The sequence below is a fragment of the Mesoplodon densirostris genome, chromosome 11 (genome assembly GCF_025265405.1).
Source record: "Mesoplodon densirostris isolate mMesDen1 chromosome 11, mMesDen1 primary haplotype, whole genome shotgun sequence".
Classification (NCBI taxonomy): Eukaryota; Metazoa; Chordata; class Mammalia; order Artiodactyla; family Ziphiidae; genus Mesoplodon; species Mesoplodon densirostris.
In genome coordinates this window covers 6,365,104-6,391,740 of record NC_082671.1, presented here as the reverse complement: position 1 = coordinate 6,391,740, position 26,637 = coordinate 6,365,104, and the positions used below count along the sequence as shown (strand labels likewise).

The 26,637-nt window shown below is 42.4% G+C and overlaps 2 protein-coding genes across 5 annotated transcripts in view; one reads left to right on the top strand and one right to left on the bottom strand.

The window, feature by feature from the left end:
* The window catches only part of AKAP3 (A-kinase anchoring protein 3), a 28,263-nt gene extending 14,681 nt beyond the window's left edge, over positions 1–13,582 (top strand). For 3 of the 4 annotated variants that reach the window (XM_060112823.1, XM_060112827.1, XM_060112826.1), the window contains exons 3-4: positions 3,134–5,473; positions 13,276–13,582. In XM_060112823.1, the coding sequence (XP_059968806.1) occupies positions 3,134–5,473; positions 13,276–13,431 (2,496 nt within the window). In that variant the 3' untranslated portion in view covers positions 13,432–13,582. The remainder of the gene's footprint in view (positions 1–3,133; positions 5,474–13,275) is intronic. The other variant, XM_060112825.1, reaches the window with a different exon arrangement.
* A 1,786-nt stretch (positions 13,583–15,368) lies between these two features.
* On the bottom strand, positions 15,369–24,137 carry DYRK4 (dual specificity tyrosine phosphorylation regulated kinase 4). Its single transcript, XM_060113668.1, is given in 5 exon segments — positions 15,369–15,610; positions 16,314–16,489; positions 18,836–18,966; positions 22,338–22,397; positions 23,977–24,137. Coding segments are annotated over 5 exon segments (717 nt in total). The 5' UTR covers positions 24,085–24,137.
* Between the last annotated feature and the right edge of the window lie 2,500 nt (positions 24,138–26,637).

The window sequence follows — 26,637 nt, the reverse complement described above, 5'->3', positions numbered from 1 at the left end:
TTTGAAAGTTGCTAAAAGAGTAGATCTTAAAAGAGCTCAGCACAAGAAAAACATTTTTGAACTAGGTGTGGTGATGGTGGACGTTTGACTTCCTGTGATGATCATCTCACAATATGTATACAGATATCGAATAATTACAGGTGTTGTACACCTGAAACTAATGTAATGTTATATGTCAACTATATTTCAATGGGAAAAAAACCCTTTTAGTCATGTGTCAAAGGTAAACACAGAAATCCAAAACTCACCTGTCCAGAGGTTAAAGAACCCTTCTCCTTCCAACTAGGCACAAAATTCCAAACTGATTTGAGCTTAAGATAGGCAAAACAATACTAGCAAAATAGATTTTCTGTTGTCTGTCACCAACAGAGAATAGATCTCTATAAACCATTAATCCATTAAAGAAATCACCAAATGGTGATGCAATAAAACCACATTCTCAAGCATTGCTGCCACCGGTGATTATTGGCCATGGAAAAACCAAAATGAAAACCAAAACCAAAATTCGTAGAGAGGAAAATTAAAACTAGAAAAACAGAACGTTTGCAAACCTCTGTTGCCCTTTGCATTCACCTTTGGGGGCCTAAGAAAAGATGCACCTGGTACACTATCCTCATGATGACATTTACCTCTGTTAGGCAAATCTGTTGGACATCTTGGCAAAGACTTCCAAAACTGTTAAAAGGTCATTTTCAGAGAAAGGTGAAATAATGACTCTCATATGAATATTAAAATAAATTGTGAAAGATTTTATTTAACTCATTAATGAGGAGCTGGTGCAGTTCAAAGGAGAATCAAAGGAAAAAGACATATATAGATCAGGAATATTGAAGTGAATGTGCAAATGGAAGCAAAACTGACCTTTTCCACAGTGGGAGAGACAGTAAGTAATTCTTCCCTGGTCAGAATTAATATGTGTGTAGACAAGAATTATATTGCATTGCTATCAGTTATCTACAGTTTACAGAGTTATCAGATATCTCTGAGAGAATCAGAATCAGAAAATGTGGAAAGGTATGCTATAGATTATGCATAGTTTTCTACTAGAGCACAAATTTCCTTATAGTAGCTATTACTCAAATTAGCAGAACCATTTAGGAGGACTTTGAACCAAGCTCTGTAGCCCAAAAGCAACTTAAACCAGTCTGTAGAGGTCCAGCTGCTTTTCTCTTCTTCCCAAGTCATCCAAACATAACAGAATACCGTAGGGGTGGAGAGTGCCAATTTTAGAATCCAAACTAGATTTGAATACTAGCCCCCATCGTGTAGGAGCTGTGAGATGTTAGTCAGTATTTAACTTCTCTAAGCCTCAGTTTTCCACCTGTGAAACTGGAAGAGGGATACCCACCTTACAGGGTATGTATGAGAATTAAATAAAATAACATGCATAGAGCACTAAGCACAGTGCCTGGTAGACCTAAGTACTTAACAAATAGTAGCCAGCAATTCTGTAATACTTGGTAGTTAAAATACCAAATTATTCTTTAAAGATGGGCAGTACTTGGGGTCATCCCCAGATAGATACAACTCGTCATTACAACGATCCCTTACATTTGATGGTAAATAGGATACTTTTACATACATTCTTATTGTAGCCTATGTTCAAGTGAAGATTATAGATTACAGTAGGTAAATATATAAATATGTCTATGTGCTTATCACCGCTAATGTCCACCAAAGAATCTGCATTCACTCAAAACTAATAAATTGTCCACAGATACTAACTCCTCAATTACAGATCAGATTTTTAACTTAAGTCATGTCCAGGAGTCCACTGGAAGCCATTGATCCTATCAGATTGTGCTTGTGTAGCCCAGTAAAGTGATGAATTAGGCACAACTGTCCTTGAATTTTCTAATTTTTTGAAAACTGTGCTGGAATAAGAGACCTAAATAAAACAGATCAACCATTAAAAAATAGCAATTAATAGCAATACATGAAATCTCTGATTCAGCTCAAATGCTACCTCTGTAGCTGCTGACAGTCAGATCTTTTTTTAATATATAAATTTATTTAATTTATTTTTTGGCTGCATTGGGTCTTCGTTGCTGCTCACGGGCTTTCTCTAGTTGCAGCAAGTGGGGCCACTCTTGGTTGCGGTGCACAGGCTTCTCATTGCAGTGGCTTCTCTCTTTTTTAAAGTATTTTCTTAAATTATTTATTTATTTATTTATTTTGGGATGCGTTGCGTCTTTGTTGCTGTGCGTGGGATTTCTCTAGTTGCAGCAAGTGGGGCACTTTTCGTTGCGGTGCCTGGGCTTCTCATTGCAGTGGCTTCTCTTGTTGTGGAGCATGGGCTATAGGCGCACGGGCTTCAGTAGTTGTGGCACGCGGGCTCAGTAGTTGTGGCTCGTGGGCTCTAGAGCTCGGGCTCAGTAGTTGTGGCACACGGGCTTAGTTGCTCCACGGCATGTGGGATCTTCCCAGACCAGGGCTTGAACCCGTGTCCCCTGCATTGGCAGGTGGATTCTTAACCACTGCACCACCAGGGAAGCCCACAGTGGCTTATCTTGTTGCGGAGCATGGGCTCTAGGTGCGTGGGCCTCAGTAGTTGTGCCACACGGGCTCAGTCGTTGTGGCTCACGGGCTCGAGAGCGCAGGCTCAGTAGTTGTGGCGCACGGACTTAGTTGCTTCACAGCATGTGGGATCTTCCTGGACCAGGGATCAAACCCATGTCCTCTGCGTTGGCAGGTGGATCCTTAACCACTGAGCCACTGGGGGAGCCCTGACAGTCATATCTTAAGGACAGATGTTTCTGGAGTCAGTATAGTGCAGTGGCCAAGAGCATGGGCCCTGGAGTTGCCTGCCTGGGTTGGAATTCCTCCTCCGTCAATGATTATAGCTGTATAACCTCAAGTAAGAAACTAACTTAAATCTCTCAGTTCTTCAATTTCCTCTTCTGTAAAATGTGGGTAATAAGAGAGCTAGCATTTAAGTTTACTGCCAGAATAATATTAAATGAGATAACAGGCCTAAAATACTTGCAGCAGTGCCTGATACAGAGTAAGCACTCAATAAATGTCAGTTACATCTATGGGGCTGATGGAGCAGTTAAGACTTGAGAGAGGCGACCATTTTTGTAACTGATCTTTGAGGTTGTCCTGAATATCCCATATCTTTGCTTTGTTATAGTTGGATGAATCCTTGTCTGTTTTTAAGGAAGCCTCACATGATCCCATCAGAGTGCTCAGCTGGCTCCGCAGAGACCTGGAAAAAAGCACAGCAGGGTTCCAAGATGTTAGAAGATTCAAGCCTGGAGAAGCATCATTTGGTGGGGAAATGGTCAACTCAGGAGACCCAGGCAAAAGTTTCTGTGTGGACTATTCTAACACCACCACCAAGGGCAGTCCAGGGAGATTGCATTTTGAGATGAGTCACAGAGAGAACCCTTACAATGGCTCCGGTGCCCACGTTGGTAACAGGAGCTCAGTAGACGAAGGTTCCTTCTACGCCAGTCGCCTCACAAATCTCGTCATAGCCATGGCCCGCAAGGAGATCAACGAGAGGATTGAAGGCTCTGAGAACAAATGCGTCCATCAGTCAGTGTACATGGGGGATAAGCCCGCAGCCAACAAAAGCCTGAGCGAGGTGGCATCAGAGCTGGTGAACGAGACTGTCTCTGCCTGTTCCACAAACTCCACCTCGGATAAGGCTCCTGGCTCCTGCGACAGAGCCTCAGGAACATTACAGAGTCCCCTGAATTTAAAATACAAAAGTGCTTTGAAGATCAAGGACAGCACCAAGGAAAGCAGGAGTCCAGACGACAAGCCTTCTAAGAAGTCTTTCTTCTATAAGGAAGTGTTTGAATCTTGTAACTCAGGTGATGCCCCAGAGGGCGGCAAGTCCTTACCCGCACAGGGAGAGATGTTCAGAGAGCAGGAAAGGCCCGATGACTTCACAGCTTCTGTCAGTCAAGGGATCATCACCTATGCTAATAGTGTGGTATCTGATATGATGGTCTCCATCATGAAGACACTGAGGATCCAAGTGAAGGACACGACCATCGCCACCACCCTGCTAAAGAGGGTCCTGGTCAAGCACGCGGAAGAGGTGGTCTCAGATCTAATTGATTCCATGATGACTCACCTACACGACGTCACAGGGGCCCTCATGACTGATACGGACTTTGTCTCGGCCGTGAAAAGAAGTCTCTTCTCTCTTGGAAGCCAGAAGGCTACAGATATCATGGATGCCATGCTGGGTAAACTCTACTCAGTGACATTTGCCAAGAAACCTCCTGAGACTGTCAGGAAAACCAAGGACAAGTCTGAGAGTTATTCCCGCATGTCCGTGAAAGGCATGAGTGACCCTAAAAACCGAAACATCAATTTTGCATCCATGAAATCTGAAGGTAAATTGAGGGGGAAAATATGCTCTCCTGCACCCAAACCCGAGAAGGAGAAGACTTGTGTTGAAACTCTGGGTGAGCACATCATCCAAGAAGGACTGTCCCTGTGGCATAAAAATCAGCAGAAAGAAGGAAAATCTCCAGGTTTCCAGTGTGCACCGTTTGTAGCTTCCAACAAACAGTATAAGCCTGCACCAGACTTTCCCTTGGGAGTTCCTTTCGATCCTTGCAACCTCAGACCCTCTGTACATCACCCAGAGAAACCGGAGAATTTTATGTATGATTTAGACTCCTGGGCCAAGGACCTGATCGTATCTGCCTTACTTCTGATTCAGTACCACCTGGCCCAGGGGGGAAGCATGGATGCACAGAGTTCCCTTAAAGCTGCTGCCAGCACCAGCTTGCAGGCCAACAAGTCCCCTGCAGTTTCTGATGAGTCTGGCCTTAGGTCTCCTCATATGGGGGTTGACCAAGAAGAAGCAGAAAAGAAGGATCTAATGAGCGTTTTCTTCAACTTCATCCGGAACTTACTCGGTGAGACCATTTTCAAGAGCGACGGTAGCTCTGAACCCAAGCCAACTAAGGAAGAAGACAGTCCCCAGTGTGAAAGACCTGTAACTCCTTCTCCCATCAAAGTAAACGAAGGCGATGAGGCTGGAGGTACTTCTGCTGGGCTGACCAAGAAGGTTGCTAACCAGCTAGATGACCCCATGAACGGGCAAATGGTAGAACGTCTGATGGACTCAGTGATGAAGTTGTGTGTCATTATTAAAAAGTCCTGTGACTCTCCGTTGGCAGAACTAGGAGATGATAAGTCTGGGGATACCAACGGGCCAACTTCAGCCTCCCCAGATAGTTTACATGTGTGTTTGCCAACCAAGGGCACAGGGACAGCAGAGATCCTCCTGAAGAATGCTTATGAAGCTATCTATAACAAATTGAGAGGTATATCAGGACAGCTTCCCGAAGGGTGTGCCGCACCCCAAGTGATTGTCAGCAGTCACAACCTAACCGATACGGCTCAGAACAAGCAACTCCAAGCCGTTCTTCAGTGGGTGGCCGCCTCTGAGCTCAATGTCCCCGTTTTGTACTTTGCTGGTTACGATGAAGGAATCCAGGAGAAGGTAAGGAAGTAGAATCAGGAATTTGGGAAGATTTATTAGGGGTTAATTAGGGTTTTAAGTTCTTTTTTTCTTTCTGAATGGAAAGAGAGCCATGAGAAGGGTAGAGTGGGGACAGTAAAAATTTGAAGCTCATGCCTCATGGTAGAGATAATGGGTAAATTAAAATTCCATTTTGCCCAATAGGAGGCGTATCAAAGAGTAAAAGAGAGAAAAATCATTTTTTTTCTTTTTTTTTTCTGCGTATATTGATGGAAATGCACAAATAAGGAACCTCCAAGAGACTTGGTGAAAGAATCAGATCAAGGTCTGGGCTCAGGCTGAATTCTGCATACAGCTTTGCCCAAAGAATGAGAAGGAGCTGCTGGGAAGCATCCCATCCTGGGGATGTGTTGCCGGGCTGGGGAGGCGGAGTGTTGAAGGGCTAGACTTGTTGGCCTTTTCAAGCCTGTCATTCCTCTCTTAGCTGGTGGTCTAGGAAGTGTTGGGGATTTGAAGGGATTCAATAAATAACATCCCTCTTCCCCTCACCCTGAGTTCTGAATCAATTGAGAAGTAAGGCCAAAGAATAAGGCAGATGGAAAATCAGCTTCTTACTGTTCTTGTTGATAAAGGTAAGTGTGCCTTTTAACTCCTTTCTTCTCCCAGTTTAGGCCTTGGAACTGCTCACTGAAGGGAAATTTGGGGTCCAGAAAGCTTTTGTTTATGTAGTTGCTGTTTCATGCTGGTGTGGGAGAATTAAGAGAGGCCATCTCCACAGCGCACACACACACACACACTCTCAGGATTTTTTATTATTTTCCCTCAATTGAGAAAAGTAGAACAGTGGCATTTTAAGTAGTAGGAGGTGGCACAAGAGGCTGGGATGATTTATAAAAAACATTCATCTTCTTAGAAACCAGAGGACGTGGAGGAAGAGGCTTTCTCTTTCTAATATGTGGTATTAGGAACCCTTGTAACTGGGTTACTTGGTTTATCTGATGACCGGGAAGACACAGAACTGTGTAGCGTACAGAATAGGCCACACTCAGCCTAAACGAGAAACCTGTGTCATCTGTAGCCTTGCTACTCATGTGGTCTGTGGACCAACAGCATTGGCATCGCCTGGGAGCTCAGTACAAGTGCAGAATCTCAGGCCCTACTCCTGACCTACTGAATCAGACTCTTCGCTTTAGCAAAATCCCCAGGTGATCTGTGTGCATGTGCCATTTGGGCTGAAGGGCAGAACGTGGAGCTCCAATCTTAGATTTATCCCTAAGAGTCCTCGGCAAGTTCTGTCTCTTTACAGTTTTTCCAGTCTGTACAACAGACAACTGTTTTGGCGCGTAGTAATTCGCGGAGGGGCCTGTATTCACAAAAGCTTTAGACTGATGAAAAAAATCTAAAAAGCCTAGCTTTCATGTGTACAGTGTGTGAAACAGGCTTTGTTCTGACACCATCTTTTAAGTCATCCTCATCATACATACCATACATAATACATTCTGATTTTAGATTATTTTGAATTAGAATGTCTATGATACAATGCTCTGAAATGAGGACAGGAGACTTGCAGGCCTCCTTGTTCTACACACACGCACATCTTTGCCCAAAGTAAAGACTATCATCTGTTTTCTTAAAGGAAGAGTGGGGAGGATGAGCAGCAGCACATCCAAACTTCACCTGAGTGGATTTGCACTGAGCATCCGTGTATTTTTAAGAACAGCTGCATGAAGTATACATCAAAGAAACTACCTAAAAATGAGTCGCAATTTGTTTTCGGAAAGAGATTTAATTAACATATGCAAATATTGTCATGCTGATGCAGGTGATTGAACCTGGTAACACTGGGATGCCCATGAGCCCAATTCCTTTAAACAAATTTGCATCCATTTTTGAATAAGTAATGTGTGCATAGTTCAAAATCCAAAGGCACAAGAAAAGATGCACACTTAAAATTAAGGGCTTTATCTCCCATCCCATTGCCCTCCCTGGAGAAAACCATTCTGATCCATTTCTTGTTTATCCTTCCAGAAATGCTTTTGCATGTACAAGTTAATACTTACATATACTTATCTTTTTTTAAGTCACAAACGGTAGTCTTTTTTCTATGTGTATATATTCTCTTCTGCAACATATAGAGTTGCCACATTCTTTTCTAATGGCTGCATATTTACTGTATGCAGGTGCTGTATGTAACCACTCTTCTATGGATGGACATTTCAGTTACCAGTATTGTGCTGCTATAAGCAGTGCTGTATGCACAGATTCAAATGTATCTGAGCGTGTGCTTGTAGATTTGATATGTATTCCCCAATGCCTTTTATAGAGCTTGCACCAACGGTATGACAGTGCCTATTTCCCACACTTTAACCAACAGTCCATTCCAGACTTTGGACCTTTGCCAAGTGTCGCCTTACTTTTCACATATCGTATTAGGAACGAGGGTGAATACCATTTCCTATGTTTAAGAGCCATTTTTCTTTTTTTTTTTTTTGAGATTTTTTTTTATTAGTTTCTGCTTTATAACAAAGTGAATCAGTCATACATATACATCTGTTCCCACATGCCTTCCCTCATGCATCTCCCTCCCTCCCACCCTCCCCATCCCACCCCTCCAGGCGGTCACAAAGCACCGAGCTGATCTCCCTGTGCTATGCGGCTGCTTGCCACTATCTATCTACCTTACGTTTGGTAGTGTATATATGTCCATGCCTCTCTTTCTCTTTGTCACAGCTTACCCTTCCCCCTCCCCATATCCTCAGGTCCATTCTCAAGTAGGTCTGTGTCTTTATTCCCGTTTTACCCCTAGGTTCTTCATGACATTTTTTTTTAAATTCCGTATATATGTGTTAGCATACGGTATTTGTCTTTCTCTTTCTGACTTACTTCACTCTGTATGACAGACTCTAGGTCTATCCACCTCATTACAAATAGCTCAGTTTCGTTTCTTTTTATGGCTGAGTAATATTCCATTGTATATATGTGCCACATCTTCTTTATCCATTCATCCGATAATGGACACTTAGGTTGTTTCCAGCTCCGGGCTATTGTGAATAGAGCTGCAATGAACATTTTGGTACATGTCTCTTTTTGAATTATGGTTTTCTAAGAGCCATTTTTCAATTTCCTTTTTCATGGATGAATTACTTGTTCATGCCCTCTGCCCATTTTTCTGTTGGGTTGTTGGTCTTTTTTTCTTTATCTCTGAGAGTTTTTTTATATACAAGGAAATTAGCCTTTGTGATAGTAAATGTGATATTTTTATCATTTGACTTTTGATGGGTGTTTTTTGTTTTTTGTTGGTTTTGCCATACAGAATTTTTTTAATGTTTATGTAGTCAAATATGACAGTTTATCTTTTATTTTTCCTAGATTTTGTGTCGTGTTTTGGAAAACATTCTCTACCACAAAATATTAACAAGACTTCACCATGTTTTTCTTCTAGTACCTTTATGATTTTTAAAAAAAATGTTTAAGACTTTGATCCATGTTGAATTTGTTTTCATATAAGGTGTGATGTAGGGATGCAATCTCTTATTTTTTTCCAGATAGCTCTTTTTTTTTTAACATCTTTATTGGAGTGTAATTGCTTTACAATGTTGTATTAGTTTCTGCTGTATAACAAAGTGAATCAGCTGTACATATACGTATATCCCCATATCCCCTCCCTCTTGGGTCTCCCTCCCACTCTCCCTATCTCACCCCTCTAGGTGGTCACAGAGCACCAAACTGATCTCCCCGTGCGATGCAGCTGCTTCTCACTAGCTCAGATACTTATCTGTCTGTGTTTTTTTTTCAAAGCTTTCTATTCTATTCCATTGAATCATTTGTCTATTCCTACTAGTTTAATACTATTTTCATAGCATATTGATTAATTACTGTAATTCTATAATATGTTTTAATATCTGATAAGGACTAGAGATTCCTTATTTCTCTGTCTCAGAAATTTTCTAGGCTATATTTCTCAGTTTCACCACCAGCCATAGGCAACCATCAACCTGCTTTCTAGCATTACAGATTTGCCCTTCCGACATTTTATATAATGGAGTCATAAACTATGTAGCCTTTTACATCTGGCTCTGTACACCTAGCATAACGTTTTTGAGGTTTATCCATACTGCAGTATATGTCAGTAGTTCATTTCTTTTATTGCTGAATATTTCATTTTATATGTTTTCTCTATCCACTCACCAGTTCATGGACATTTGGGTTGTTCCCACTAGTTGGCTATTATGAATAATGCTTCTGTGAACATTCACATGCACATCTTTGTGTGGACATGACGTTTTCATTTCTCTTGGGTGACAAGGAGTGTAGTTGCTGCATGTTATGGTAAGTATACTTTCTTAAGAAACTGTCAAACTGTTTTCCAAAGTGGCTGTACCATTTTACGTTCCGACCAGCAATTTTTGTTGATTTCAGTTTCTCATTATTCTTTTTTTTTAAATTATAGCTGTTATAGTGGTTTCTGACTGTGGATTTAATTTGACATACATACATTAAAATGACTAAAGATGTTGAACATCTTTTTTATGTGTTCATTAGCCATTCATATATATTCTTTGGTGAGTTGTCTGTGTAAGTCTTTTGCCTATATTTTGACTGGGTTACAAGAATATAAAGTTACGAGAATTCTTTATGTATTCTGGATACAAGTCCTTTATCAGATATATATGATTTGCAAATATTTTCTCTCAGTCTGTATCTTGTCTTTTTACTTAATGGAGTGCTTCAAAAAGCAAAAGTTTTTAATGATGACATCTAATTTATCACTTTCTGCTTTCATTGCTTGTGCTTTTGATGTCGTATCTGATAAATCTGTGCTTAACTCAGTGGTTCGCAACTGGAGGCAGTTTTGCCCCCCAAGGGACATTTGGCAATGCCTGGAGACGTATTTTTTTGTCACAACTGGGAAGGGGGTGTCTAGGGGGAGAGGCCAGGGATGCTATAAACATCTACAGTGCACAGAACAGCCCCTCAGCAAAGAATTGCCTGGCCATAAGGTCAGGAGAGCCAGATTGTGAAACCCTGACCTAATAACCAGGGCCATGAAGATTCTCTTCTTTGTTTTCTTCTAAATAATAATTTCAGCTCTAATATTTAGGTCTGTGACCAATTTTGAGCTCATTTTCATGTATAATATGAGGTAGGTGTCTAGATTCTAGATTCATACTTCTGCGTGTGGGTATGCGGTTGTCTTCAGCACCTTTGACAAAAAGACAAATGGACATCTGGCCCTTTTGAATTCTTCCCCCTTTATACCAACAGAATCACCATAAATGTTGAGGTTCAAGCTCTCTTTTGATTGGTGTTTTCATAGTACGTCTTTTTCCATAATTTTACTTTTAACTTACCTATATCATAAAATGGTACAGCCACTTTGGAAAACAGTTTGACAGTTTCTTAAGAAAGTATACTTACCATAAGGTGGTTCACATTACCATTTTCCATAGGCATCGTAAGTAGGGTCATGCTTTTTTAATCTATTCTGACAGCAGTTGGTGTGTTTAGACCATTTACAGTTAGCCTAATTATTGATATGCTTGGATTTAGGCCTATTATTTTAATGTTAGTTATGTTTATTCTCTCTGCTTTTCCTGTTTTTCCTTTTGTTGCCTTCTTTTGGGTTATTTAAACATTTTTTAGTTGTCCATTTTAATCTATCGTGTTTTTGTCTATATCTCTTTGTGTAGTTTTTTAGTGGTTTCTCTGGGGATCACAATAACATACCTAACTTTTCAGAGTCTAACTAGAGTCAGTAGTTACCACTTAAATTGGAATGTAGAAATCTTCCTACCATTTAGGTCCCTTTACTCTTCTGCCTTAGGTTGCAGTTATTTTATGTATTTAGTTGCAAAAATCCTTAGGCAATGTTATTTTTGCTTTCAACCGTAAAGCACATTTTAAAGAATGGAGGCAAATCGTTTATTGTTTATCCTGAGATTTTTACTGTCTCTTTTGTTCTTTGTTCACTCCTTCTGTTCCCAGTTTCCTTCTGATACCATTTTCCTTTTGCCCGAAGAACAAGAGTGCATTTTCTGGCAATGAATTCTCTTAATGTAATCCGAATTTTTCTTTATTTGACCTTCATTCCTGAAGTATATGTTTGCTGGACATAGAATTCTGGTTTGATAGTTCTTTTCTTTTTTTTTTTTTTTTTTTTTTTGTGGTACGTGGGCCTCTCACTGTTGTGGCCTCTCCCGTTGCGGAGCACAGACTCCGGACGCGCAGGCTCAGTGGCCATGGCTCACGGGCCCAGCCGCTCCGCGGCATGTGGGATCTTCCTGGACTGGGGCACGAACCCGTGTCCCCTGCATCTGCAGGCGGACTCCCAACCACTGCGCCACCAGGGAAGCCCAGTTCTTTTCTTTTAGTGCTTAAAAAATGCCGTTTCACCTACCCTGTCCTCTATGGTTTCTGACGAGAAATCTGCTGGCATTTGAATTGTTGTTCCCTTATACAAAATGTGCCGTTTTTCTCTGACTGCTTTTAGATTTTTTTTTCTTTTTCTTTAGTTTTCAGCAATTTGATTGCAGCAGGTCTTGAAGTGAATTTCTTTGGGTTCATGTTATTTCAGCTTCACTACGCTTCTTGAATTTGTCAGTTATGTCTGTTGCCAAATAGGGGAAGCTTTCATTAAGTATGTTTTCTGTACTCCCCTTTTTCTCCCCTCCTTCTGGGATTCCAATGACATAAATGTAAAACCTTTTGGAATTGTTTATTTCCTCAGTCTTTTTGAAAGAGGTTTAATCAATCTCTTACCCCGTTCAGTGCGACGCATTTCTATTGCTCTTCAAGTTTACTGGGTTTCCTCTCTCATCTCCGTCCATTAAGTTTTCAGTTTGGATTTTGTATTATTGTTTAGTTCCAAAATTTCCATTTGGGTCTTCTTTATATCTCCTTTTTGTGGAGACTTTGTCTTTCCATTTGTTTCAGGAGTATCCTTATGTATTGGGTTGGCCAAAAAGTTCATTTGTGTTTTCCCTAAGATGCTATGGGAAACCCCAAACGAACTTTTTGGCCAACGCAATACTTCAGTCTTTGCACAGAATTTCCCCTGAAACAGCTCCTGATATTTGTCCCGTTCATTTGCCCTTTGACTTTCTCAGACAGTCAGGTGCAGAATGCACAAAATATAAAATTTGATTAGTTTGTTGCTGCGAGGATTCCAGGTGGAATAGCAGTGTACTCTGCTCGTATTAGAATACTTGCTTTGGCTCATTTTTTCTCATTTTAAGCTTGGGAAGAGAATTAAACATAGGGTTCAGAGACCTGGGAATGAGTATTACCTCCGCTAATTTCTAGCATTGTATTACTGACAATCTTCACCTCTCCAGGCAGCATTTTCATGGGGGTTGAATGGATCTTTGAGTCACCTTCCTGCTCTAACATCCCAGTGTTGTCTGGTCTGTGGGGCAGGGAAAGCAGCACCCACATTTGTCCTTTGTCTCTTTCTCTCCTGCCCTGGTCAGTCTTGGGACAATGATGGAGCCCGTTTTATGATGTTACAGTGAACTTAAGAACTTTAGAATCCTGAGAAGGCAAGAACACCATTGACCAAACACCCACTGGCAGCAGGAAGCTTTTAGTCTTAGTGGGAAATCACATTTTCCGTATCACGGACAGGGGGATGTTACTTAAATTAAGGGCGATGTAACCACCTTTCTTCTGTCAGACGGGCCAGCGAGCGTCCCGGTTATGGACATCTCAGTGTCTCCCTCGAGGCCCTCCCGCTGCAGGGGCTCTTTTGCCCTCGCCTTGGCAGCCCTTGCCTGCCCTCGGTGGGATGCTCTGACCCCCACCACTGCTTTCCTTCCCTCCCTCAGCTACTTCAGCTCTCGGCAGCCGCCGTGGAAAAAGGGCGCAGCGTAGGTGAGGTTCTGCAGGCGGTGCTGCGCTATAAGAAGAAGCAACAGCTGGACGAGGCAGTGGACAACGTCATGCAGCTGCAGCTGCTGGACTGGCTGCTGGTGAACCTGTGATGGGGCCGCCGCTGCTCTCCCCTCTTCCCGCGCTGGGCCCGGCCCTCGTCCCCTCCCTGCTTTCTCACCTCTGCAGCCCCCGCCTCTGTATCCTCACAGAGCCCCAACGTCACCTTCATACCACTCACATCCAAGACATGTCATCTTGTGCTAGTCCCTGGATTTTGCAGATTTTCCTGTCCATGTGAGCAAGGACATAAAATAAAAAAAATAAATTACAAATAAATGGCTTCAGGTATTTTGTTTCCTTGGCATCCAGTGGGACAGTAAGGTGAAGCAATCTCAGCAATGAGAAAAGGATCCGATGGCTAGCAGAAGAAAAATACGGCCGGCCTGAGAGACCCCACCAAACGCCATTTGGCCTGTTGTCTTTGGATCCCCCCCGTCAGTGCCTTGTGGCTCCCCTGCTTTCAAGTTGTCCCTAAAAGTAAGCCACAATTTATCAAGCGTCATTTCAGCCCTTTATAACCTTGTAAATATTTTTCAATATCCAATCTAAATCCTCTTAATTAGGATTAATTAATCCTCTCTGTCTCCGCAGAATAACTGTCCACCTCAGCTTTATCCATGGTTGCAGACAGTCGGTGTCAAAAAAGGTCCAGAATACCTGAGTTCTGTTGCCAGTTCTGTACCTTTCTGGCTGTAGGACCTGGGACAAGTCACCTCTTCTGACACTGCTCTGACTTAATGTCCACGTCACCCCACTTTAGAAGCATTTTCTGAATTTTACATGCTCCAGCTATTTTTTATTCTCCATCCTTCCTTTTAGAAACTTCCTCCTCCTCTGGTTTCTAGTTTCCCTATTTTTCTACATCTCTCGGGCTCTACTCGACTTTGTCAACCCCTTACATGATTGTCTTTCCCAGGACTTTCTCTTGACCCTCTGCTACTCTCTACTATCTTCCCTAGGTGATCTCATCCAAACCCATAGCTTCAATTACCTGGTGTCTCCCTTCATGGACAGTTACACACTGATTAAAATGAAAACTATGAAGCCATGTATGATGTTTATGATGTTATGATCTTGAGTCTTGTACACATTTATCTGTACTATAATTACAACCATATACAGACTGAGTTCGTGTAGGTAAAGAGTAGAAGGGCAGGTGGTGGATGAGTGGATACCTCCTGTAGTTTGCTCGTCTTCCGTCCTTTGGGAAACCTGTTGTCCCCTACTCCACGTGGTCCTGGAGAAGCATCAGTCATGGCACTGCCACCACACCACACCACACTGTGGGCTTGTGACCCAGACTGGCCAATCCGAGGATCCCAATATCTCAGACACAGTGATGAGTTCAAATCCGGTCAGTCATCTCTGAGGCTCTCCTACCAGCAGGAGGACTGCATCTTTGACTGGCTGAGAGTGGTCATCTTAACTTCTGGGCAGAGCTTGTCTTCAGAGTGAAGTTAACTGTAAAAAGAAGCAAGACTAATGGGGGAGAGGGAGTCTGAGCTCCATGATCTTGTCTGAATTCCTAGATCTTGCTGTGTCTACACTTATCCCTCCTGATTCCCCAGTCACATAAACCAATAAATGTCCTTTGTTGTTTAAACTAGTTTGAACTCAGCTTCTGTCATTTTCAAACCAGGATCCTGACTGTCTTGGGCAAGAGGAAAAAAGTGTTTTTTTATTATTTAGAGTCCTCTCAGTGATGCTGTAACACTGAGTACTTAACTCTCTCCCCACCCCATCTCCCCCCACACGCACCCATTGTTGTATTTCATTGAGGGCATAAGGAAGGAGCATGGGTGCAGGGACACCCTTTCCAATCCCTCATCATAGGAATCATGCCAATAGGCCACGTGAATAGCGGTTTGTTTGTTTGTTTTAAACCTTTATGCATTAAAAAACAACAGTCTTAAGTATTGTACAATATAAGTGCCGTCTCTAATACAAATCACTGGTGGAAAGGAACAGGACACACCCTCCTCTCGGGTCACACAATAGGTGGTAAGGTGTTTGTGTTCTTGGGGGAGCAGTTTTTGTTTTGTTGTCCTGTGGAGGTCTTGGACTCCGCTGGCCCAACAACTGCCTCGGGCTTTCCGGAAGCTTCTGCTATATGAGGCAGCTGGACTTCAGCTGTGTGCTGGACAGAGCCCTGCTGATTACCTGAATTCTGATCCTGTTTAGTGGCGCCTTCTTTGGTTTTGTCTTTAGTCTCTATTTGAAGGATCACCTCTGCCAAAGAGGAGAGAGCAGGAACAAGTAAGTGTTCAAATATGAATTATATTCTAACTGTCCATTAGGCTCTAAATCATTTTGGGGAAATCTGGTTGTAATGATACAAAAACAAGTCATTTGTAAAGCACATTCTGTGTGCCAGGCACTATTCTAAGCCCTTTACACTTACTGGTTCCTTTGATCCTTCCTGCAACTAGAGAGAACAGGCATTATTCTCATTCTCATAAATGGAGAAACTGGCACAGAGAGGGTAAGTAAATTGCCCAAGGGCCTACAGCTCATAAGTGGTAGGGCCAGAATTTATCCCAGGCAACCTGACTCCAGTGTCCAAGGACACAACCATGATGCTATATTGCATATAAAAGTTACTTGTATAATTCCATAATCTGATAAAAATTCAAAAGGTAATTATAGGGCTTGCAGAGCAGGACACATTGAAAGAAAAGGAAAGGAGGCGAATAGGAATTGGAGATAGGAGAAACACGGAAATTCCTGATGAGAGGGCAAAAAAAAAGGAGAACCCAGCCACAACCGAGTTTCCTGAAAGAGGAAAATCCCCAAATTAAGAAGTGGCAGGCCAGTAGTGATGAAGCCAGAATAATTAACCAAGGTTGAGCTCAGAGAAATTGGAATGCAATCCTCCAGAGATGTCTGACCCCCTGGATTATGGAAATAGGACTGGCTATTTGAGGTACTGTACCTTTTTTGCCCAAGTGATGTTGCCCTTGAACCTTGTCCTTCCTGGCCTCAGAAGGGAAACAGAGACTGGATTTCCTCAAGGTCTGAAGCCTGGGCTGTGTTTTGAGGTTCCGCAGCTCATGAATCCAAGCATGCTTGAGGGCCTGGTCAGGGGTCATGGGAAGAGAAGGCTCCCAGCTACACACCAACAAAGCCCAGCATCGGTTAGGGGTTTTATTTCCCTTTTTAATAATGAAATATTTTCAAAGACCCCAATAAAGAACCTAAATAAGATATAAAAATGGTTCATTTTTAAAGAACCCATTTAAGCTATGTTAAAACTCAAAGATACCATAGAACAGAGCTTATGACATATAATTTTAAAGTACCTGGAGGCAACTATTGGAAATGATCTTTTTAGAAAATGTGTATGACAAGCCAAGGAATATCTCGGAGCCCAAATTCCGTTACAAGAAATATAGAAAATCCAAACCAGTGGGATTTAGGGTTTAATAAACTAAGAACATCAAAATGAAGAGATGCTTAATTGTGATTCCCAAACTATGGAATTTGGACCTCCAAATATATCACAAAGAACATTATAGAACACTAGAATATTAAGATCATGAGGGGACTTGGAGGTAATCCAAACTGCTAATGCAGTAACAAAATACACTTGACAAAATACACTTGACCCACCATGGAATCATCTTGTCTTTCTTGAGTAATTATAGTAACATGGCACTAACTCACAGAACTAGCTATTCCAGTTTTTAAAAACTCCAATTCTTTAAAAGTTCTTCATTTTCATTGAGCCAAGATTCACTTCTCAGGAACTTTTAGCCCAGTAACTCTGACCCGGTCTTAAATTCTACCCATTAGCATCATACAGAATGAGACAACTAATCCATCTTTTATGTCACAACCCTTCAACTATCTGAAAACATTTACATGACTACTAATTATTGATCATATGACATGATCAGTTCCTTCCTAGATAGGGAAGCTCAGCTGTTATCTAACTGGTGTCCATCATGCTGGGAATAGCTACTAACTGCAAGGAGATGGCATTAATATTTCAGACTCATCAAGGTCTAAACAACTCAAGTTCCCAGTTCTTTGTCCAATGAACTGCTGTTAAGCTACACCTCGCCTCTCCTGAACTCCTAGAGTTAGCCTATAAAACCTAGACACAGAACTTTACATTTATTCCTATTAAATCTGACCCCAAAATTTTAGTCTCTCAAAGACTTGCTAATTAGCCAAATACGAAGTAATAAAACAACAGGCCCTGACAGCATGACTGCCTCTTACAAGGTGTGAGCAACCAGCCCTTTGCACTAAAAAGGAGAATAATTTCATTCTTGGCTCTGAGTTTCTGGATTACCCACCTCGGTCTCAGTACTGAGTTTCTGTTACGAGTTAATGGCCATTCATTCTATCGCCTCAGCAAGAGGCTGGGGTGGAGTGGGGGTCATCATGGGGCACAGGATCCTTCTCTATCTCCATTTTTCAGATGGGTAGCATGACCCCGCAGATGGGAAAACTTTTGGCAGTCCCTGGTGGTTTATTTTCTGAGCTAGTACCTAAACTCCAGATGCACAAATGCCAGAAGAGTAGTATTTTGCTAAAACTACTTCATCCCGCTGAAGGAATGAGAGAACATAAAGGTATGGTCTTCTAAAAATACTAAACAATTATAGGACTAATACAGCTGGAAGAGACCTTAGTAATACCCCACTCTACAGAAAAGGAAACTGAAGCCCAGAGAGACAATGACTTGTCCAATATCACATGGTTAATTTATTTGCCACTCAGTGGAGACAGACTTGCATAACCTCTTTAAAATTGGTGACAACAGCTAGTATTTTCTAAATACCTTCTAAACTAGGTACTGTTCTAAGGTGCTTTATGGACTATTGGTTTTTTTTTTTAATCAATACTGACTTGGGTGAAGTACAGAGCCTACTTTCTAAGATTCAAAATATGCCTATAGATTCTAAAAAGCTGTACACAATAAATGGTTTATAGATCACCCTTTCCCTAGTTCCCTAATAGGAGAGGATTTAGACTCTAAACCCTAGGGGAATGGGTGGGAAGGGGCCTGAAACCAGCTTGTACTGGGCATGTATGCGAGTAGTTACTGATACAACAGGCTCTCTGAAGACCTTGGCTTCAGTTCATGAAGGAGAAAACATTGAGGACTTGCCTGCAGCCTTGCTTCCAGGCAGTCAGGGCAAGAAGGAAGCAAGCTCGACCCGCACGCTGTGTAATCCAGGGCAAGTCACTGAACCTCTCAAGCCTGAGGCTCCATGTCTCAAAACATCAAATCGTCTGTTCCACTGACCACACAGGATGGACAGTGGAGAGAGCAGTCTGATGAGGCAACAGATAGGAAAGCATCTCGTAGACTCTAAAGATCTATGGTCCGTGTTTATTATGTCCCGTGACTGCCTCCCAGCCCCAGACTTTCACCAGCAAACATGTGGGAAAGTACAGTATTTAAGAGGAAGCCCAGAAGCAAAGACACCCTGACAAACTCACACCAAACACTTTCTCAGAAAGTCCAGGAAACTGGTGTCGTAGGTTTTCAGCACCATGGTGAGATCCTTGGAATCCGGGTATCTTTTTTTCCCCCCTGTTGTTGGTTATGTTTTAGGAAAACCTTTGGAATCTTTAGAGATATAACATTATGTGTTTAGTTCCAGGTGTGAATATGCATTGGTCACATCACAGCTGTTCACTCAACCATGCTGCTTCTGGGAGTGGTCTCTGCAGCTCTCCTGCCCCCTCACACACAGACAAACACACCCGCAGTCTTAGTTTAAAATAACCACACGTAAATTATCCAATGAATACAATTTACTTTTACAAATAACTTCCTACTACTCGGCATGTTCTGAGCCACCACCTCCTCCTGGAATCAATCAAATGATTTTAATGGTTTAACATTAACCAACGTAAAATAATAACGATAATGATAATGATGATGATGAGGAGGAGGAGGAGGATAATAATAGTAAAGTAAATCTGAAGTGACAGAAACAGTCCGCTCTGAACAAAAAGCATGTTGTCCATTCTTGGCTTATCTATGCCCTTGATCCTTCCTCACCCCAAAACGTGAGAATTTGGGACACCCATGAGGAATAACAGGAAAGTCATTTTAGGAGAAGGATTGACTTTCAGAGCTCATGTACAAGCCACACAAGCAAGTTAACCTCATGTCTTATTTTTACAGTCGTGTCAAAATTTTGTCCATAACTGGAATGATCAAACTTGGTTGGTGGCTTAAGACACTGCTTGGAATGATTTTCTTCAGCCATTTCCACTGATTAAAGCCCTCACCAAATGTATCTTCTGTCATTGCTGAAAAGAAACCCCCGAAGACAGGTCCAAAGGTGGCCTGAGAACACAGTGCAATGCCTTGAAGGCAAGACCACTCGTTTGGACATCTCGGTCCTGGTGAGCACGTGCAGAAAGGTGACCATGTATGCTCACACCTTGTAAATATACATGTAAAAGGGCGGATATGTATATGCACACATGCAAAATTGACACATTCCATGAAATTCTCACAAAAACTCGGGGTTCATACAATAGACATCCTGGAAGGTACATAATGAAATGCTTCTAATTACTTTTGCAATCAATAAAATTTGCAGGGCGTCCAACAGAACACCTGCTCTTACTGAATTCCTAGAAGAGCCCATGAGTGTGTGTATATGTGTATACACACACATGGGTATCTGTGTGTTTATATAGAAAAAAATGGGCTGGGGGTACTGCATAGGGCACAGGTCCTGTGAACTCCTTTCTGACTGTGGCACCAGGGCTCCCACCTTATCCTATACTGTCTTTTCATAAATGGCCAAAGAAGAATTAGATTCATGGGCTTCCAAATAACATAGCTCCTACAGTCATCCTTATGTAATGGCTTTTCTTGTACAAGTTTTTCCTACCTCTCTGACCTTCCCCAATGTCTCATTATTCTCCACACCTCCTCTTGTTGCCTGGAGCACCTACATATCTTGCTACCTTTGAAGAAACAACTTTCCTCTTAATTAAGGGTATTAACTAGGAGTGGCTGGGGGCTGAGGACCTCTTGGCAGCCCAAACCTGGGGAAGGGAGAGCCAAGAACTTAAGTGGATACAGTGTTTCCAAACTTGCCTCATCACAAGCTGCTGTAAAAAACATACAGACTCCTGAGTCCCACCTCAAACACACTATACCATAGGAGGATCCTGGGGATTAGCATTTTTCCCAAGAACCCAAATGATTCTTATAATCAAATAAAATTTGGGAAACACGGATGAGGATGCAGCTCCCAATAACGTCCTTTCTTACGCAGGAAGGGAAGATGTGTGATTTTGCTACCAAAACCACATTCGGAAGCCTAGTGCTGATGGTAAAAATCGGGTCCTCTATGAAATGGACATGTGTATGTCTTTGGTACCCTCTTACCAAAATGCCTATATTCCCTTCCTTTTGATTCCCCCAAGTACAATCTCTTGAGTTCAGGGTTATAGGCTTGAGATGTGACTCTTCCCACATTGTCTTTGTCTAGCAGGAGGGAACACCAATGCTCCTACTTGTCTTTCCCTAAATCCTTTGAAATCCAAAAGGCTGAATTAAAAGTGGTGGATGGGAAAAGTATATCTGGGGTCAAGAGACCCGTTCCATTGCCTCATGCATAAGTTATACCAGCGAGTCAGCCAGAGCCTCTGCTGCCATCAGGCTGCTCTGGTATGGGGCTGACCAATCCGAGTGGACGACAGTCTTGGCATTGGAGGGGGATCCTGGAGGACCTTTTCTTGCCAGACCTTAAAATTTTAGTTTCTGGATCGTGGGCTCAGGGCTGTGGCTTTTTAACCAACTGGTACAGAAATAGACTACATTTTAACCCCCAGGTGGCTGAACCAATATATACCGACTGCCCATCAACATGACTGAAACACTTTTGTCCAGGAGGGTCCCCCAGGGTGGTGTTTTTTGACTTTCCTATTGATGGGACAAGATGTGGAGAGAAATTATGTGATTTGTCTACCCATTTTGAGGCCACCATTGGGTGAAAATAAGAGGCAGGAGGGCTGGGAACGACAGTGTGAGCCTGTGCACTAAGCTGACGACACTGTCGTTCCGGATGGCAGGGAGCCCGTCTCTGGAGCCCTCGTCCCTCACATCTGGCTTCACTCCACTTGGCTGACATTAGGGCCACTATGGCTTTTTGTACACGGGAATCCCTTAGCAAAGGGATTTTAGATCTGGGGCTGGCTTCATCTTCTGGTTCACAGTGGCCCAGAAGCCCTGCCCGAGTTGGACTTCATCGATCCACCAGTCCGTCCTGTACAGCACAACTTGGCTTGAAAGACAGAGGATCATAAAATCCAGAGTCTGGGAACTGGGATGGGGGGTGCAGCATGGAGACTGTGGATGAAGCTTAATTCCAGCAATTAGGCAGATGTCCTATACAAAATTGACAAGCCATAGCTGACAGCCCTTGCTTACCCATTTTATACCAAAGTTGCAATGAATCTGGAATAGTAAGGGACTGGGGGATTAAGAGAATTTCAGCAGGAAAGAATAAGGCTCCATTAATGATAAACTGCAGCAATGGAATTTTCCACTATTCTTGCAAAGACGCTTCTGCTCTTTGATTTCCTTCACCGTGCATAGTGCGAGCGGGCAGGCAAGCTGCTAGGGGAGGTGGGGAGAATTGTTAGGAGAGGGTAGAGTTCTAATCTTTTGGGGTTTCAAGATCTGCTGATAGGCCTTCTGAGCAGGAACCTGGTCATTCTCGGCACCTGTGCATCTTCACTGCCAAGACCTCGTTCCCAGTGACTGCCCCACCCATCTCCATCATGCACCTGGTACCACGGCTCAGCATCTTTTTACTTTTCTGAAAGAAACCTCTAAGCACAGCCTGCCTTTTGGGGTGGGGCCAGAGGAAGAGCATCATATGGGGTGTAGGGCATGGAAGGTGTCTTCCAGGGCTGGGAAACCTCATCAGCTACAACAGGAAAAAGAGAGTCAGACCTGGGACTCCCCAAAGAATGTCTGTCTCCTGGAGGCCGTCTGGATGAAGTGGGTTGGTGGCAAGCCCAGCACCTTCAACAAGGACAAAGCAGTGGATTCACTCCTCTGGAGTCACACATTCCAAGACTGTTAGAACTGGGTGGGACTTCAGCTAAACGTTGTCTTCTACAGATAAGGACCCAGGATATTAAGCGATAACCTCAAGCCAGTGGCAGAGCAGGTCCAGAGCCTGAGACTTGACTCCTAATCCAGGGCCGTTTCAGTATCCTGAGCACTGATACCACCCACAATATTCTAAACAGACATCAGCACCTACTAGTTAGGCCACTCGTGAGAGCAGCCAGATCCCACTGTCCAAGCAAGTAAACCAGTGTAGCTGTGGACCACCCCTGAATTAAGGAGCGACACATCCCAGCTCAGAGCATGGGAAGGGAGGAAAGGAAAAGGAGATGGAAATCACCAGATGGGCATCAGACCACGATATAACAAAATATCTTCTGAAAAGACAAGAGTAACACCTGCTTGGTCACCTTTCCCCACTGCAACCTATAGGGGTGCACACAGAAGAGAGAAATGACAGGCGTCCCCCTCAGCTCTGGGCCCCTGTCCTTGCAGCCAGGTTCCCAGGTTGTCTCTTCATGACCCTGCCCTCCTGTTCCTCAGCCTCACTGATTGAGGTCAGGAGGAAGCTGCAGTTCTGGGGCAGGAGGAACCTCCACCCAGATCCCATGCCCTCCATTCTCCTTGGAAATTGGAGGAGGATTGGCTCAGGGATGCTTCACTGAATCATCCATCATCAACCTTAGAAGCCATGGACTCTGGTCCCCTCATTTTACAGAGATCCAGACCAGGGAAGTGACTTGCCAAAGAAGGAGGACTAGCCTCCAGGTTTACTGATTTCCAGGGCAGTGTTCATCCCACCATAGCTATCACTTATAGCTACTACTAACTAAATTATTTGAATACTTTATTATCAGTTTCAACCATAAGATGAATCTCTACATTAATTCTCAAGGATGTATGTGTCTCCCCAACCAACATTTAACTTTAAGACAATCTAGAAAATGGAGATTTGGGATGAATGGATAGATAGGTTGAGAGAGAGGAATTAGATATGTCTTTGTTCAGAGTCAAAAATATCTTTGTTGCCTGGGGAAATCCTAAAATGTGAAATTTCTAATTTTCTCCTATGTCATCTAATTTGGCTTAACAAGATGTCTTTAAGTAAAAGAATAGCAGGTATAATAAATAATCATATGAGAGTCTTGGTAAAGCCTTTTCATGGGGTGATATTCTTCCCAGAAAGTTAAGATGGTAGCTAACAACTGAACAGTGCACAGATTTCAATGGGTGTCATGTCAGCCTTGTTTTTAGATTCTTTGGACTATATTTGAAAGACTGGTATAACAGTTTTATTTTAAATGTCACTATTCACAATATGCTGGAAGTTACATCCTTTGCAGTTACTTAAATTTATGATAAAAAGGTTAGATGTCAACTCAAAACTGTACATAATTTCAAAACATCCAACCCTGTCCCATAAACAGATGCAGGCCATTGCCCTAGAGCGAGTCCGATGCAGCCTGGAGTCTGAAAGCGGAAGTTACCCATCCCGAGGGCATCGGCTGGAAGGCAGCCGGGTCCCCCTCACCTCCATGATGCAGGCTAGCTGCTCCCCCTTGTTCTCCCCAGGGAACAGGGGGTAGCCCATGTACAGCTCGGCCATGATGCAGCCCAGGTTCCACATATCAATGGCCATGTTGTAGGGATGGCCCAGGATCACCTCTGGGGATCGGTAGAACCAGCTTTGAATGTAGGTGTAGGCTGCAGGGGAAAGAAAGAGAAACCTCACGTGGAAATCTCCTCTCCAGAGCACCCTGCTCCACATACCTGCTCAGGCGAGGGTGGACAATAATTAATTAAGAACCCCCCCACCCCTGACTTCTTTTCACTCTCCAGGCTTTGCAGGGAGAAGGAAGTACAAATGGCCAGCACTTATGAGTCCCATCCCACATCTAATCTCATCACATCCTCAGAGGAACCTGATTATCATGAGGGGTTGTTAGCCTCACGTTACTGATAAAGAACTCTAAAGTAGGCATTGTTCTAGAGAAGTAAATTTGTCAGGCAAGCTTTCAAAAAAGAAAACATAAGACGAGTATAAAGCTAAGTTTTCAAATTGTCTGATTAATCTGGGGTAGACACCCTCTGAAGTATTGCGATTTGGCAAGGGAAGACGTGTATGAAAGTTGAAAAAGAAGCGTGCAAAATGCATAATTTAAAAATGTATATTCCATACATTATGTGCATTGTGTTATATAAAGTATAGAAAGAAAAGTTCAACAAAATCTCAGCAGACGAGGAGGTACAGAGGATATTTAGTATTGCAGGCAGCCTAGATTTTACAGATGAGGAAACTGAGGTTGGAGAAATGGGACATTACAGTTATTTGCAAATGCTGTTAACTGGTTACCTAGATGGGGGCAGGGCAAGGGATTTTGTAGTCACTTCTCTGTTTTTTGACTTGGGTACAGTAAGGATGTAATAATTTTTAGTGATTTAAAACAAAATAAAGATTTAATAAAAATGACTTTGTACCCTGTCTGTTTCCAAAATGGACTTGAGGCACTTTGCAATCAAAGTACAAATATACAGGAAAGATTTTTTTCTTTTCTGTACGTGGGCCTCTCACTGTTGTGGCCTCTCCCATTGCAGAGCACAGGCTCCAGACGCGCAGGCTCAGCTGCCATGGCTCACGGGCCCAGCCGCTCTGCAGCATGTGGGATCTTCCTGGACCAGGGCTTGAACCCACGTCCCCTGCACCGGCAGGCAGGCTCTCAACCACTGCGCCACCAGGGAAGCCCAACAGGAAAGATTTTTTAAATGAATTTAATGACAAAGGAAGACAAATACAGTATGATTTCACTTACATGTGGAATCTAAAAAGTGAACAAACAAAAGGAAAGAGAAATGTCTAGGTTTTCTGTCCATTTTTGGATTGGGTTGTTTGTTTTTTTTTGATATTGAGCTGCATGAGCTGCTTGTATATTTTGGAGATTAATCCTTTGTCAGTTGCTTTGTTTGCAAATATTTTCTCCCATTCTGAGGGTTGTCTTTTGGTCTTGTTTATGGTTTCCTTTACTGTGCAAAAGGTTTTAAGTTTCATTAGGTCGCATTTATTTTTGTTTTTATTCCATTTCTCTAGGAGGTGGGTCAGAAAGGATCTTGCTGTGGTTTATGTCATAGTGTTCTGCCTATGTTTTCCTCTAAGAGTTTGATAGTGTCTGGCCTTACATTTAGGTCTCTAATCCATTTTGAGTTTATTTTTGTGTATGGTGTTAGGGAGTGTTCTAATCTCATTCTTTTACATTTAGCTGTCCAGTTTTCCCAGCACCACTTATTGAAGAGGCTGTCTTTTCTCCATTGTATATTCTTGCCTCCTTTATCAAAAATAAGGTGACCATATGTGCATGGGTTTATCTCTGGGCTTTCTATTCTGTTCCATTGATCTATAATTCTGCTTTTGTGCCAGTACCATATTGCCTTGATTACTGTAGCTTTGTAGTATGGTCTGAAGTCCGGGAGCCTGAATCTTCCAGCTCTGTTTTTCTTTCTCAAGATTGCTTTGGCTATGTGGCGTCCTTTGTGTTTCCATACAAATTGTGACATTGTTTGTTCTAGTTTTGTGAAAAATGCCATTGATGGTTTGATAGAGATTGCATTGAATCTGTAGGTTGCTTTGGGTAGTATAGTCATTTTCACAATGTTGATTCTTCCAATCCAAGAAATGGTATCTCTCCATCTGTTTGTATCATCTTTTATTTCTTTCATCAGTGTCTTATAGTTTTCTGCAAACAGGCCTTTTGTCTCCTTAGTTAGGTTTATTCCTAGGTATTTTATTCTTTTTGTTGCAGTGGTAAGTGGGAGTGTTTCCTTAATTTCTCTTTCAGATTTTTCATCATTAGTGTATAGGAATGCAAGAGATTTCTGTGCATTAATTTTGCATCCTGCTATTTTACCAAATTTATTGTTTAGCTCCAGTAGTTTTCTGGTAGTATCTTTAGGATTCTCTATGTATAGTATCATGTCATCTGCAAACAGTGAGTTTTACTTCTTCTTTTCCGATTTGGATTTCCTTTATTTTTTTCATCTCTGATCGGCTGTGGCTAAAACTTCCAAAACTATGTTGAATAATAGTGGTGAGAGTGGGCAGCCTTGTCTTGTTCCTGATCTTAGTGGAAATTGTTTCAGTTTTTCAACATTGAGAACGATGTTGGCTGTGGCTTTGTCATATATGGCCTTTATTATAGAG